At 42.3% G+C, this 16793-nt stretch overlaps 1 protein-coding gene and 1 long non-coding RNA gene across 2 annotated transcripts; one reads left to right on the forward strand and one right to left on the reverse strand.

The window, feature by feature from the left end:
- Nucleotides 1–1271: 1271 nt before the first annotated feature.
- LOC142722927 (uncharacterized) lies at nucleotides 1272–16593 on the reverse strand. Its single transcript, XR_012875194.1, has 3 exons — nucleotides 16507–16593; nucleotides 14865–15022; nucleotides 1272–1418 (listed from the first exon to the last, which is right to left on the reverse strand). It is a non-coding gene; the product is annotated as an uncharacterized LOC142722927 (long non-coding RNA).
- On the forward strand, nucleotides 8594–14596 carry LOC142722926 (speedy protein 1-B-like). Its single transcript, XM_075848914.1, has 6 exons — nucleotides 8594–8687; nucleotides 11338–11396; nucleotides 11696–11778; nucleotides 13743–13911; nucleotides 13995–14254; nucleotides 14389–14596. The coding sequence occupies exons 1-5, from the start codon at nucleotides 8609–8611 to the stop codon at nucleotides 14241–14243; spliced, it is 639 nt and encodes a 212-aa protein (XP_075705029.1). The 5' UTR covers nucleotides 8594–8608; the 3' UTR covers nucleotides 14244–14254; nucleotides 14389–14596.
- Nucleotides 16594–16793: the final 200 nt, after the last annotated feature.

Raw genomic sequence — 16793 nt, forward strand, 5'->3', positions numbered from 1 at the left:
CTTCAGAGCAGTTTCAGGACTGCCTGAATAGTCTGTGGGGGATGGGAAGAAGAAGAGTGTAACAATAATCTGACAGAGGTCTCCTTACGATACACATCGCTTTGCAGAAAGTCATGTATATCCTTGACAAGTTTAATATCTAGAAATTCTATTTGTTTGCAGTGGAATTTATAGGTAAATTTCAGGTTTAATGTATTCGCATTCAGATTAGTCATGAATGAATCAAACTCAGACATCGCTGTCCCACATCCTCCCTGATGACGCGGCTTCCGGAAGTGGGGTGGTGGCCATCTTTTTACCCCCTATCTGACGCCGGTGTCCTCTTTCCGCTTGTGACCGGTGATTTTTGATCTGTAACACATGGGCCAGGTAGGATATAGGAGGGGGTCCCGCTAGGATGATGCCAACCCCAGACGAAGGCATTCACCGAAACGCGCGTTGGGTGTTGGCGTCCTTCCTATGCGAGACCATGACTTTTGGTGTGTACTTATTCCTTACCCCTTGAAAAAGCCATCCACGCGAAACGCGCGTTGGGGTTTCTCCACTTCTGGGAGTTACCATATTCCTGGAACGATATGGGTCAGTACTAGCGGTGTTTCCTTTGCAATCTTTAAATATATGATCATTGATTGATACATTTACTATTCTAAACTTGCGATAGGTTTAGCTGCTAAACACTTATGTCTACTTAGACAGCAGGTTTGGTCGTACTGAGTTTCTCTATGCCTAACTATTAGGTTCCTTATCTTTTTCATGCCTGTTACTAGACCTATCGCTGTTTGCTGATATGTATCGTTACTGTGTATGGTTATAATTAACCTTTGCTTTCTCTGTATCTGTCGTTTGCAAACCGTTTAGAACCACTGCTACAACTACAGATATATACTAACTGCTGTTTGTATTGTTTTATCCTTTTGACCCATGTTCCTCTCCCATACTTTTGGAGATATACAGTCTTTTTTGATTTGTAGTCTATTTTTAATCGTGTTACTTGTATTGTCTAATAAAATATATATTTTTCTATGCCATCTGGCATTTATATTTATTGATAGTTTCTGACTCTTTCTTTCTCTTGTGCTTAATCTGATATTTGGAGTTTCTATCATTACTGGGGAGTCGAATAAATATAACCGCACTTGCTGGCGACTTAACCCATAGACTGTATAGTCCCATGAGACATATGTTTGACATTATTCCTTACACTCGTCTGTTATCTCATGTTGACAGTTTGATGCTTGAAAAAGGTCCCAAGGTGGGACAGAAACGTTGCATTTGCCATGTTGGCACAATAAACTTCACTTTTTTCATCTTGATCATCGGAGTGCTGTTGGATTTTCTTCGTGTAATAAAATTTATATATTTTTATACTCCAACATTTTGTGTCGAAGTTGATCATTTTTCCACTTTGTAGTGTTCTTCTGGAAAAGAAAGAAGCCAAAGATGTCAGTGTGTCGAAATGCAGACAAGTCATGGCTATGAGAAGTCGTCTTGGCGGTCTTGGCTAGGTGAAGAAAAGAAAAACGAAAAGTGACCTACACTGTACATAAAATTAGTGCCAAACAGCCACAATTATATCTAAAAAAATATATATAATTTTTTTATGCTGCAGTCAAAACAATCATTAAAACCAATGATGAGTCTCACAAGAATCTGCATCACAGGGGCACATTAACTAGACCCCTAAGTTAGTTCAAACCCCTGACCAGTTCCTTAAATTATTCCAGACCCCAGACAAGACCCCTAAATCAGACCCCAAAATTAATAAGACCCCAGATTAGACTAAAGGAAATTAACTCAGACCGCTCTATTTACTTACTGTTCCTCGCTGGCTTCTCTTCTTTTTGGGCGCCGCTGCACGCATGGTCCTGATGCCAGCCAGCACAAAGACCTTTTATGTACCGCAACACACAACATCCTGGCGGTGACTAACATCAAGACCCTGTGTGGCGGGCTGTGAAGGGCTTGATGTAGCTCTGGGGCCCACTCACAACTGCGACCAATGTGACCCCTATAGCTCTGCCACTGCTTCCTGTTTAGAATCCATAGCAATGAAATAATAAATGCAATATGTCTTATGCCTGACTTTGATCTGAATGGACTCCATGTAACAATGTAACACTACATTTCTCTACCTATGCAACCAGTATACTAATAGTTATATCACTGTACATAGAGATCAGGACAATACATAGTATATAGAGAATTTATATAATAGAAATATATATGGCTATGAATGTATGACATATGGGGGCACATGTATGACAACAATGCCAGTCAATTTCTTGTAAATCTGAATAGAAATGATAAGATCACATTATAAAGCTTCTGGTCCTCAGATTTTGCACATTTTACCCACGTCCAACAGATTTTTGGATTTGTGGATGCGTCAAATTTATGAGAGGCCTGCAAGATGTTAAATGGTAAAGATGACATCCTCCGCCAGGTCAGACATCAGTCAACATGCTTCTAACTCCAGCACCTAACCCAAAGTTACATACATTATATATCAATGTTATATTAAAACGCACCATGACATTATTTCAGTGTACTTTCCCTTTAAATTTGCTGAGGCATGAATCATCATAGCAAGTGCCGCAAACAACAACCAATAGAATCGCAGGATTTGAATTTAAAGATAGAGAAAAATCATCAGTTGGTGCCAGTCTGCGATTGCTCTTTTCAGAGATAAGACAGGCTCCATTTTGTTCTTCAAAGCGACTTGACAAACGTTTACTTTTATCGGAGGAGAAGACACTACTGCGTATCTGCGTCTTCTGAGAGACAACACCAACTGTCTTCAAGACTTCACAGGTAAAGTGCCGCCATTTACTAACCATAATGACTGATCCATGTCATCCCAGACACAGACACAGACGCTTCTTCCACTACTGAAATGGATTGTATTTTATTAATAAACTCAAAGGTTTTCACCTAAATACCCAAAATCTGGATAAACTAAGGAGACAAGAGTAAAATAACCCGACGTATCATCTCCTTCCGCAGATCTTTCTGATGGATCCCAAGCTGTAGGACCGTATGCTTATTATTATTCTGTATTTAGAGAGGTTTCCATTCTAGAAAATGATATCAATAGGATTTTCCACCATATTCTGAACAGTCTGCCAGGACCATCACCCCATGTCTTCACTTTTACCCTTCGTAGTGGCAATCCCCCCCCCCCCCGGTGTGCAGGGAACTACAACATAGTCTGATTTAATTGATTACACAATGCTGTCTCTTCATTCTCAGGATCGCAGGGGTCCCGGAGATCAGACCCCACTAATCAGAATGTTATGTCATATCCTAGTAATATGCCATAACACTCAATTATGAGTAAACCCCTTTAATATTCATAGTATATACATTTTATACCTCAGTGCAGCTGTCCTGTGATTCTTCTTTTTTTATTTTCAACCAAGTTTTAAAATGGGTCCGGGGATATGGATAATGTAAGAGGGATGTTTATTGTGTTTTTCCTATAATATATATATATGTATGTATATAATATTTAGTATGTGTGTAGTAACATATCTTATAATGCAGAGGCATAACTTGAAGCTCCTGGTCTCTAATGTAAAATCTGTAACAGGGCCCTCTCTATACCATGTGTCATTTATAATACTGGTGTCTTCTTATGGAAGAGTGGATTTTGGGCCCCCTATGGCAGTAGATCCTGGGTGTGATTGCTACCTCTGCACCCTCTATAGCTACGCCCCAGTTATAATGTCAGTCCAGCGCACATATTACATGTTTATATTAATATAAGTTTTTGTAACATCTTCTTCAGGAAACTGGAGGCCCTCAGGCTTATTAGCCATTGGGCCCATGACTGTGTGGCACGGAAGGGGTTAAAGGAGGGATATATCCTGCTAGGGGTGGGTCTGTCCAAGATAAATTTAGGTGGGCCATAGGTCCTATAGGGATAGAGGGCACCCGCCCAGGGGCGCAACTAGGAAAGACTGGGCCCCATAGCAAACTTTTGACTGGGGCCCTCGCCTCCCCTGGGTGTCACACAACCCCCCCTTGTAGATTGTGCCTTTTTTACAGCCCCCCCTGTAGATAACGCCATACAGCCCCCTCTGTAGATTGCGCCATACAGCCCCCTCTGTATATAACTCCATAATGTCCCCTCTGTAGATAGCGCCATACAGCCCCCTCTGTAGATAGCGCCATACAGTCCCCCTGTAGATAACGCCATACAGCCCTCCCTGTAGATAACGCCATACAGCCCCCCTGTAGAGAACGCCATACAGCCCCCCTGTAGAGAACGCCATACAACCCCCCTGTAGAGAACGCCATACATCCCCCTGTAGATAACGCCATACAGCCCCCACTGTAGATAACGCCATACAGAGTCCCCCCTGTAGATAATGCCATACAGCCCCCTTTGTAGATATCTACAGAGGGGGCTGTATGGCGTTATCTACAGGGGGGACTCTGTATGGCGTTATCTACTGAAGGGGCTGTATGGCGTTATCTACAGAGGGGGCTGTATGGCGTTATCTACAGGGGGGGACTCTGTATGGCGTTATCTACAGAGGAGGCTGTATGGTGATACCTACAGGGGGACTGTATGGCGTTATCTACAAGGGGGACTCTGTATGGAGTTATCTACAGAGGGGGCTGTATGGCGTTACCTACAGGGGGGGCTGTATGGCGTTCTCTACAGGGGGCTCTATGCCGTTATCTACAGGGGAGGCTCTATGGCGTTATCTACAGTAGGGGTGTATGGCGTTACCTACAGGGGGGACTGTATGGCGTTATCTACAGAGTGGGTGTATGGCACTACCTACAGCGGGGCTATATGGCGTTATCTACAGAGAGGGTGTATGGCGTTACCTACAGTGGGGGCTGTATGGCGTTATCTACAGAGGGGGCTGTATGGAGTTATCTACAGAGGGGGCTGTATGGCGTTATCTACAGGGGGGCTGTATGGCGTTCTCTACAGTGGGGGCTGTATGGCGTTCTCTACAGGGAGGGCTGTATGGCGTTCTCTACAGGGTGGGCTGTATGGCGTTCTCTACAGGGGGGGGTGTATGGCGCTCTCTACAGAGGGGGCTGTATAGCGTTATCTACAGAGGGGGCTGTATGGTGCTAACGTCATACAGTCCTCCCTGTAGAGAACGCCATACAGCCCCCACCTGTAGGGAACGCCATACAGCCCCCTGTAGGGAACGCCATACGGCCCCCCTTGTAGGGAACGCCATACAGCCCCCACTGTAGAGAACGCCATACAGCCCCCACTGTAGAGAACGACATACAGCACCCTCTTAGGTGAACGCCATACAGCCCCCCTATAGGGAATACCATACAGCCCCCCCCCTGTCGGGAACGCCATACAGCGTCCCCCCTCCCAAAAAAATGCGACCTACAGTGTGTCCTACAAAATACATGTATCCCCTATCCACAGGATAGGGGATACATGTGGGATCGATGGCACTGATAAGGAGAACGGGGGACTGAAAGTCCCCTGAAGTTCTCCATGACTAACCTCTGACTTCCGGCTTCTGCGCAGCTCAATTAAAATGAAAGGAGCGCTGGTCACGCATGCGCACAAGCGCGACCGGCGCTCCATTCATTTCTACGGAGCTGCCGACACAGACCCCGGAAGTCCAAGGTTTGTGATGGAGAACTTCAGGGGACTTTCCGTCCCCCGTTCTCCCTATCAATGCCAGCAATCACACACGTATCCCCTATCCTGTGGATAGGGGATACATGTCTTTTGCTTAATGGCAGAGCGGGGAGATACCTCCCTGCTCTGCCGTAGTCGTGTTCAGTGGCGTCCCGCTGTAGCAGCCATAGCGGCTGCTAGCGGAGCCTCCGGCCATGGTGGGGGCCCGTGGCAGCCGCCACGGCTGCTACGGCGGTAGTTACGCCACTGCACCCGCCCCACTGAACGTTTTTTGGATAGAAACAGAAAAGAAAAGAGAAGTATATATTGACAAAAAGTCATAAAAAATAAATTTAAAAAAATATAAAAATAATTAATTATACAATATGTTTTAAATAAGAGACAAAAGTAAAATAAATATAAGTTTTTGTACTGTGACTGTGTGGCACGGAAGGGGTTAAAGGAGGGATATATCCTGCTAGGGGTGGGTCTGTCCAAGATAAATTTAGGTGGGCCATGGGTCCTATAGGCATAGAGGGCACCCACCCCACTAAACGTTTTTTGGGTAGTTTTTGGGGCGGTCTTGCACATCCTCCCCTTCTGGGTTTATAAGGCGAGGGCGGGCAGTCATCTTCCTCTTTTGGCCATTACTTGTCCCACCCTCCCTCCCTATTTGTTTTGTGTTGAACCTAATTTTTCTTTAAAAAAAAAACCAGAAAAGAAAAGAGAAATATATATATAAAAATAATTAATTATACAAAATGTTTTAAATAAGAGACAAACAAAAATATAAAAATAAATTATATATATATATATATATATATATATATATATATATATATATTTGTCTCTGAAGCACTATGTGTATTTTATACGGAATTATACATCGTACAATTGTCATGTTGTTTAGCAACTCCAAGTTTGTAAAAGGAATTGTCGTTTTTCTGGTCATGAGGCATTGGATTCGTTTGGAAACTCATGTCACAGCAGGCGGTAATTTGTTATTAAAAGAATTGACCTACATGCCCTTCCTTAGGCGGGCTGGCATACGGGTATAATAAGAAAACTTTATTTTGAAAATACTTAAATAATAAATAAAGCTGTGGCCGACCCTCGTGTCAACCCACGTTTAAAAGTTTAGTTGTGTGTCGTTCAAATTACTTGTATGGTTTATGTATAATCCACCCTAGCCTGTACATGGTACAGGTATGCGCACAGTCAGTCACATTCCCAAATATTCATGGTAATATTCTCTTCTATTTAAGTTTCCCAGGAAGAGGAGAAGAGATGGCGAGGAAGAGGAAGAGAGAAATGTTCACTCTTCATGTGGAGGAGACGTCAGTACAAGATTTTATATCACTGCAGTCACTACATACCAAATCCATACTTAGTGTTACAAACCATTACAAATCTAATCCATCAGCTTCTTATTAACCTCTTCACCCATGAGAATAAACGCCCTATAAGGGTGACGCGTGCTTCTACCAAGGTTATACAAAGCTTAAAGGGAATGTGTCGCTAGAATTTTTTTTATTATTTTTAAATTAAACAGTTAGTATATAAATGATTACACATTGTTCTAATTTTTTTCATTTTTTCACAAGTCTGGAAATATTATAAATTAGATTCTAATTTATAGCATTTCCATGTGCTGGTAACTAGAGGGAGCAATTCCCAAAATTGCAGCATTGGCATGTGGTAAAGCAACCTCATTGCCTTATGCTGCAAAATTGGAGAAATCACACTCTTTCCAGTGTCCTCAAACAAGGAGAAAGGAGGGGGTTGAATGTTCAAATCGCCGCCATTTTTTGAGCGATTGCACAATGTAGGAGGATTAGATACAGTGGTAATCACAGAATATAAAACGAACATACACAAACATAACTTACCTGCTCCTGCCGCCGCCGTTGCTGTCGCCGCCACTGCCTCCGCTCCTAGTCCTTGCTTCTGAACATATGGACTGAAGCCGCGACCATAAGTAGTCGTCTTACTGTCCGGCCGCGGCTTCCGGTCCACATGAAAATGGCGCCGGATGTCGCTCTGCCGAAGACCTACCTTTTGGTCTGTGTGGGAGCGGCGCTTCCGCCGTTTCCACACAGACGGCGTACACTATAGTGAATGGAACGGCTCCCGTTCGCATTCTCTATGTGGATGTATGTGCCGTATTCCATCTCTGTATGTGTCGTTAATCGACACATACAGAGATGGAAAAAAAATGGCAGCCCCCATAGAGAAGTAAAAGAAAGAAAAAAGAAACACAAACACACAAATAAATAAAATGTATTTTAATGACATACTAAAAGCAATAACATATAAAAAAAAAAATTTTGTGACACCTTCCCTTTAACTAATGCTCTGAGAGGTGACAGCACTAACCCCAGAGACATACCACGAGGAAATGTTCTTAAACATGGATTTTACTAAGATTTCCCTGTCATTTATTTATTTCATTTTTAATTCATTGTAAACTTATTAACACATAATTGTCTGTATTTTATATTTTTACATTGGACTGCTGACTGTAATATCTATTTCTTCGCCAAACATGGACTCCTTGGATTGCTTTTCAGGGTTCTGACTCCTATAAAGACATTATACGAGAGCGGAGTACTGCGTGGCAGCCTGAGTAGCGCTCTTTACTTTGAGGGATGTCATGGTGGGACACCCCACTCCCTTTAATCTGCTCCTCACCCTCCTCTATTTTTTTTTTTTTTGTAACTTTCTCTTCGTTCTCTGTACTCTTATGCGGCTGTTGAATCCGTCCTCTTCGTAGGGGGCCTGGAGTCATGTAGACTACTCTCCTGCGTGGGAATATTGGCTTTCACCTTAGTTCTTTATATGTACGCTGCATTTATACTTTCTGTACTCTTATGTAATTCTGTACCCCAAATGTTTTACAAAATGGACCTTTTCGATCATGAAAATAAAGATTTTATATTTTTACATTGGACTGCTGACTGTAATAACTATTTCTTCTATCACAGATCGCTGACCTACATGATAGACGAGTGCCGGAAGAGGAGGAAGGAGCATACCCTGCAGCCAGAAGAACGGACTGCTTTCTACAATCTCCTCGGTAAGATTCACTGCACCTTCCAATGATTCTGACCAGACACAACGAGGGGGATTTATTAGGACTGACGTTTCATACCCCGGTCTTAATAAACAGTTCGCTGGATTAGGATGCGACACATTTAATAAGAAGCTAATTTCTCATAATAATTTTGCCGCATCTTTCAGCTGGCCATTCACAACAATCGTGGCGTAACAATTGCACTCACAGGGTGTGCGAACGTGACCGCAGCCCTATCCCTTTTCTCCCGGGATCGGACATAAGATAACAAATCTATATATGCTCACCGTTCCTCTTCTCCCTATGCCCTCTCAGCATGCTACGGCTCATACAACATACAGGGCCATATATGTGATGCAGCACTCAACTACCTCAGTGCTGCGTCACATACAACGCTCTGCGCCAGTGCCTTGTATGAGCTGTGGCCTGCAGGGAGAGCCTAAGATGAGCCAGTGGGGAGAAGCGACGTGGAGCGTTGAGGTGAGTACATTTTTATTTTATTATTTTGATGAATTGTCCGATAGGAGGGGAGGGGGAATTTGATCACACAAAGTGTGATTTACATTTATTCTCATGTACAAACATATGACAACTTATTCTAAACATAAGCCATCAATATTTTATCAGTGGGGGTCTGGCTCCTGGCACCCCTATAGTAAGCAAAGTAAAGGAGCTGCAGTGTTCCAGCGAGTGTTAGGCTGGGTTCACACGACCTATTTTCAGACGTAATGGAGGCGTTTTACGCCTCGAATTATGTCTGAAAAAAAGCCTCCAATACGTCGGCAAACATCTGCCCATTACTTTCAATGGGCTTTACGATGTACTGTGCCGACGACCTGTCATTTTACGCGTCACTGTCAAAAGACGGCTCTTAAAATTACAGCCTCGTCAAAGGAAGTGCAGGACACTTCTTGGGACGTTATTGGAGCCGTTTTCTCATAGACTCCAATGAAAATAGCTCCAAAAACGGCCGTAAAAAATGCTGCGAAAACGCTGCTAAAAACGTGAGTTGCTCAAAAAACATCTGAAAATCAGGGGCTGATACGTTTTTTGTTAAGCGTGTGAACATACCATAATGAATCCTTTACTGTTTAATCAAGAACAGCGCCATACATAAAGTTGTGGCTGTGCCTGGTACTGCATTTCACTGCTGCTCAGTCCCAATAAAGTGAATGGGACTGATCTGCAGTACCAGATATAGCCACAACCATATATATGGTGCTATGCGTGGGTAAACAACAAAGGGGCCGTTGTTTATCTCTTCTCCCTGCTTGCATTCTGGGCCCTAATGACCAAGGAATATTTTACATTTTCCGTCGTCACATTCGAAGAACTATAACTTTTTTATTTTTGCGTCGACATAGCTGTATAAGGTCTTGTTTTTTTTACGGGACAAGTTGTATTTTTTAATAGCACCATTTGGGGTACATATAATTTATTGATTAACTTTTATTAACTTTTTTTTGGGGGGGTGGTAGAAGAAAACCTAAAATTTTGCCCATCTTTTTTGCGTCCTAAATCTACGCCGTTTACCGTGTGGTATAAATTACAAATAACTTTATTCAGCGGGTTGTTACGATTGCAACGATACCAAATTTGTATAGATTTTGTATGTTTTACTACTTACACAGTAAAAACACTTTCTTTTTTAAATTATTTGTTTTTGTGTCTCCATATTTGAAGAGCCATAACTTTTTTTATTGTTCCGCCGATGCAGTTGTATGAGGGCTTGTTTTTTGCGGGACAACTTGTAGTTTTTATTGGTACCATTTTGGAGTAGATGTGACTTTTTGATCACTTTTTATCATGTTTTTAAGTCAGGATTCACAGAAAACAGCAATTTGTCCATTGTTTTTAATTTAATTTTTTACGACGTTCACTGTGCGAGTTAAACAACGTAATAGCTTTATAGTCGGGGTCGTTACGGACGCGGCGATACTAAATATGTGTAACTTTTTTGATTCATTTTGTTTTTTTTAATAGTAAAGCATTTTGTAAGGGGAAAAAGTGTGTTTTTAATTAAAAAAAAATCAATTTTTTTTTTAATTAACTTTATTCAACTTTTGTTTTTTACTTGTCCCACTAGGGGACAACTACTTTTGTATTGCAGTGTATTACTGCCTGTCTGTTTAAAACGGACAGGCATCTGCTAGGACATGCCTCTGGCATTACCTAGCAGGTATTCACTACAGGCAGACCTGGGGGCCTTTATTAGGCCCCCGGCTGCCATTGGAGACACAGACACTCGGCGATCTTATCGCCGGGTGCCGGTGAGATGAGAGGGAGCTCCCTCTCTCCAAAACCACTCAGACCAAAACCACTCGGATGCGGCGCACGCTATTTAGCGCCACATCTGAGGGGTTAAACGGGTGAGATCGATACTAATATCGATCTCACACATTCGAGCAGGGTTGCCCCAGCTCTCAGCTACATCTGGCAGCTGAGAGCAGGGAGATTTAACGGCTCCCTGCTCTGTTTATTTATCCTGATGCAGCGCCGTGAAAAGGCGTATGCATCAGAATAAAGCCCACTAATGACCGCCGTGAAAAGGCTAATCGGTGGTCATTAAGGGGTTAAGCATTTACTTAACCTTTAATTCTTTGTATATAAACTATTTTGGATTTAAAGAATTTGAAATGAACTTTTTTCGTAGATGATGAGCACATCCAGCTGTTTTTGGCCAAGGACATCTGTTTGAGGATTTCGGACAAGGTAATTTTATAATGACAAAACAAATAGACAATCAGCCAGATATAGACATGACTGACAAGAAAGATCAGATTTGAATAAAAGGGTTTATGTGGCATTAAGAGATATTCTACTTTACATCTACGTCCTTGGTAAGATAATAATATTAGATTCAGAACAATGAGGATAATCCTGTGATTTATGTGTTAGGATTATGGACCGATATTAATAAACATATAAATAGAATCACCACATAAAGATAAGACATAAGAAGAGACCATTTCTCTATCTCCAAATTCTAACTTCTTGTCTTCTTCCACTAGTATCTGCTGGCCATGGTCCTCGTGTATTTTAAGAGAGCCGGACTGCGTACCGAGGAATACAGAGAGAATTTCTTTGCATCTCTGTGAGTATATTCACGTATCACATGTTTGAAGGAATACTCTCAAGTAGTTGTGGATCATGTGCTTTCAGGGTCACCATCAGGGCAGTACAGCTGGTACGGCAGTCAGGGGCCCGGCCACAATGCTGAAAAAAAGGGGTCTGCCGCTTCTTAGTAACTGTAAACATTTCCATCAGGGCCCCAGCGTTAGTTACTTGGAGAAAGGAACGGACCCTTCCGTTCCTTCCTTGGAAGTAACTGTAACACTGGGACCCCGAGAGGACAGTAGGGGAAGCTGCTGCATGAGAAGCATGAAAGCAGCTCCGTGTGGAGAGAGCCGCCCACCAGACATTTAAAAATTGTCTTATTTGTGCCGCAATTACAAAAATTACATTAAAAAAATAATGGAACAAAGCATGAAAAAAACTGTGCTTTTAGGCTATATTTTCACAGTACAATTAAATCAAGTAAGAGATTTTGCAAAAAATTGAATTTGAGTGCACTGTGTGAATAGACCCTAAAGGCCGTTTTACCGGCAGATAATCGGAAGGTGCAGCCAGCGCTTTTCAACGAGACATCGTTAATTAAGGCCCGTTTGCTCCTGTCACACGGAGCTATGGATGGAGACGAGTGGTCGTTACTCGGATCCCTCGTCCCCATACGTTATTATCATTTACACAGGGAGATGTGCTGCTGACAACGATAATATTTCACTTTTTTAAAACGATACGACCAGCAGATGATCGTTCATCTTGTGTTCGCTGCCCTCTTTACACGGGGCAATTATCGGCAACGAGCGTTATATGAATGCCTATTTACAATACAATACAATACAATTTATGTGAATGGGGTTTTCAAATCCGCATTCACATGCAGCAGAAAAAAATCTGCATGGGCTTTAGGGCATTCTGCTGATTGTTAAATCAGCAGCATGCCTATTATGTTGCAAAATTGGCACGCACTTCACTCTTTACAATGCAAAGGGTTAATTTGCTGCGAATGCTTAGCAAAATCTTTAAAGGTAAATTCACACGTAGCATAAACACTACGGATTTTCCACAATGGATTTCATTTTGGAAAATCTGTAGCGTAATACAGTAGCAGCAGAGTAGATCAGAAGTGAACAAATCTCATCCACACGCTGACTAAAAATATACAGAAAAACAGTTCATAAATTGACCTGCGGTGCGTTTTTTTAATCCGCAGCATGTCAATTTATGCTTTGGAATCGCTGCTTTTCTGTTGCGAGTTTTCCCAATTGGATTTAATGGGGAGGTAAAACCCGCAACAAATAGCAGATGTTGCAATTTTTGTGGTGAAAAAGCTGCAATGTCAGGGGCTTCCCAATGCCGGAGTCCCCAGGCAGAGCATCACAAGCAGTCTGCCCGTGGAATTGGCCCAGATAAAGCCCCTGACGTCTCTGTTCATTTATGGGCAGTGACTTCAGGAGTTTCCCCAGGGCCGTTCCCCAGGCGACATATCCCATTGTGTGCCACATGTTTTGGCTGAATTCAATAAAATCCAGGGTATCAACTGGTCACTGACTGCTTCATGGTTTCGTTCTCTATAACTTGAACAAAATCAGTTACTGCATATAACGTACAAACGTGAGCGCCCCACTTTCCGTTGCCCACCCACGGTAATGAAGGGGGGACCCAATATCTTTGGCTGTATGGGGCCCAGAAATTCCTGATTGCGGCCCTGTTTGCTTTACATTAGCTTTATCCCTTATAGGTTACAAAACAATTATGGTCATGTTTTAGCAGTAAAATAAAAATATTTTAACATTTTAATATCCAAAAGACAAAATATTAAACCTATAGATTACACTATGTAGCCTTCTGACTTTGGGGGGAGGGGTCATTCTAACATCCTTGGACACCATCGCTATCATTTATAGTAACACAAGTTTCCTTTACATTGAGATATAGACGTATACAGTGCACTGCTCTTCCATGTGTCATTAATAAATTATTACTTTTTTAAAGATTTCTAGCGAACCAGTTTGAGGAGGACGAGGACTTCAGAGACGAGATCTACGCGTGGAACTTAGGAAGTGACTGGGAAGTGAAGACAGAAGAGCTGCATCACCAACGCGACCAGTTGCTCCGCCGGATGGACTTTAGAGCGTGGGTGGCCCGGACCACATGTGATCTGGTCAGTAATAGAAAACAGTGCCGTCTTTCATTAAGAGTCTGTGATGAGAAGCCAATTTTACCTCATTTACTATTCCATTTTAGATCATGGCACAAGACCCTTTCCACTGGGCATGGATGAGAAACAGGCAAATCCATCACAGCTGGGCCATACGTGCGTCAAGGAGAAATAAAGAGGAGTTTTACACCCGAGGCCCATGGAAGAGCGCGCTGTCCTGTGCCCGTTGTAGAAACATCATTTTGTATCCGTGCATGTGGAAAGTGGAAGGAAACATCATTAGCCGGATAGACACAGCAGTGGACCCGGAGACACCGATTGAGGTCCCTGACTAATAATAACGCTGGTAAGTAAAATGTTGGTATTATAAAGAAGTAGGTAAGAAAAAATGATCACAAAAGTGCGAAGTAAAATTCAGTAATGGATCTTCTAATCCACATGTTGATGAACAATTTCTCTTGTACCTCTATTCCCACCCAGGAGGTTCTGCTGCCTGATCCACAAGAGAGAGGAAGACCATGATGGATGACCAAACATGAGGAGCAGGTAACGTATAACACATGCATGCACGCACACAAAAACACATAATAAATACATACACACTAATACTTACACACACACATATAGAACTATACACAATCATACTCACTGACACACTGCATATAGTAACACAGTCACTTTTTAGATTTTCTGGCTCTATTCCTTGTATGGGGGAATCCACAGATACACATGTATACTGTACACGCGCACATACGTTATATAGCGTTAACCTCTCTTAGTATGCCAGAGGAAGGACAGTACAGCGGCCATGGTTTCCCTGCAGGTTTCCTCCACTGGGGGTTTTGCCTGTCCTGAGTGTCGCTCTACGCTCTTTGTGAGTGATGGGAGGTAACACACAATCACAACACACACACATACACACAACAATAAAATTCACATAGTTTAACACTCCTTACGTTGTCTGAGTCATTTCTTGTATGAAAGTGACATATGGTGGTCTGTGTGATGGGTTTGTGATAATGTCCTCCCTTCTAATCGCACTGGAGAAATTTACTGACACTATGTGAGGGACGTCCGCTCATCATCGACATTCAGGAGAGGCATCAGCAGAAGTCTAGAGGAAAGAAGACATTTACAAATCAATAAAGAAATGCATTTATTGGATGTAAGGTTCATGGGTGGGCGTTAGTTAAATTGTAAAATTAAACAACTTTCTAAATAGTCTTTATTAAAAATGTTCTACCATTTTTTTGCTCTAGAGTCTGTGCAATTCCTATACATAGCTGGCTGTGCTGCTGCTTTTGTCATAGATCTGACAGCTCACTGCTCGCTCGGGACTGACATTATCTGCTCTCCCCTGCTTTCTTTCAGTGTTAGAGATACCAACAGGGAGGGGCGGGGGTTATAAACTATATTAGATACCCAATTACAGTGACAGCCACAGTGTGCCTAAATCTAATGACAGCCAATGTGTCATCAAATGCAGTGACAGGCACAGTGTCTTAAAATACAATGACAGCCACAGTGTCCACAGATATAGTGACAGCCACATTGTTCAAAATATACTCACAGTCAAAGCGCCCCCAGATATTGTGTTAATCACTGTGTCCCCCAAATATATTGACAGGCAGAGTTTCCCCCGATATAGTGATAGACACATTGTCCCAATTTTGAAAACCGAACTGAGGGCGGCTGAAGTAAAGGCCCGGCAAAGCATCACAAGGAAGGAAACTCATCATTTAGTGATGTCCATGTGCTTAGACTTCTGACAGTCAGTGACTTACAGCCAAGTATTAACAATAATCCTTATATCTATAGTGATTGTAGTTTGACTCTATATGCAGGGATCATCTGGTTTTATTTTTACACCAAATACTCATCTTATTGACAAGAAAATATCCCAGGTCACACTTCCAAAAAAATTAGGTGAAAAGCTTTGATATTAACCTTAAAGAGACTCTGTCACCAGTTTATATGTGCCCTATCTCCTACCTAATCTGATAGTTGCTGTATTGTAGATAACATCAGTTTTTGTTTTTTTGTTTTTAAAAGAGTCATACACTTCTCTTCATTCATGTTCAGTTGTACTCACAGCACAGCGTGATCTCGCGAGATCACGCAGTGCTGTCACTCCCACATTAACTTTACCGGATTGTCGGGAGAATGAAAAGACATCTTCTCCTGGCTGGAGGCGATGTCTGGTCATTGTCCCGTAGGTCCGGTAAAGTTAATGTGGGAGTAAGTGACAGCACAGCGGGATCTCAGCGACTATCAGATTAGGTGGGAGATAGGGCACTTATAAACTGGTGACAGAGCCTCTTTAAGGTTAATATCAAAGCTTTTCACCTAGTTTTTATTAGATGAGAATACCACTTTAAAAGATGCGGATTGGTTGGATGCACTGGAGTATCCCTTACTAGTATCTCCTGCTGTTAACAATAAGAAATTATTGCTATCTCACACCAATGCCACTGCTTAGAAGGGGTTGTAGTCCATCTACCAATTGTCATAGATGTATGGCAGTCAACGCCGACTTTTGGCACCTTATATGGCAACGCCCCAATATTTCACACTTTTGGCAGGTAATTGTATCCTTACTGACTGATATTTCCCAGAAGCCAGTTCCTATGACTCCAGATGTTTGTCTTCTTGAAGCCTGGTCCTACTACAAATAATCACTTTCACAGGAGGCCCTCCTCTTGGTCTGGAAAACCATTGCTATGTGGTGGATGGCAAGGCGATCACTCTCTGTTAGGCAGTGGCAAAATATGATTCATACAATAATCCCATATGAGCGCTTGGTATACAAGAATAGGTGGTGTCCCCAAAAATTTACCATACTTTGGGATACAAGCTTTTCATCCACACTCACACTCACACTTTAC

Source organism: Rhinoderma darwinii, unplaced genomic scaffold, assembly GCF_050947455.1.
Source record: "Rhinoderma darwinii isolate aRhiDar2 unplaced genomic scaffold, aRhiDar2.hap1 Scaffold_541, whole genome shotgun sequence".
Taxonomy (NCBI): domain Eukaryota; kingdom Metazoa; phylum Chordata; class Amphibia; order Anura; family Rhinodermatidae; genus Rhinoderma; species Rhinoderma darwinii.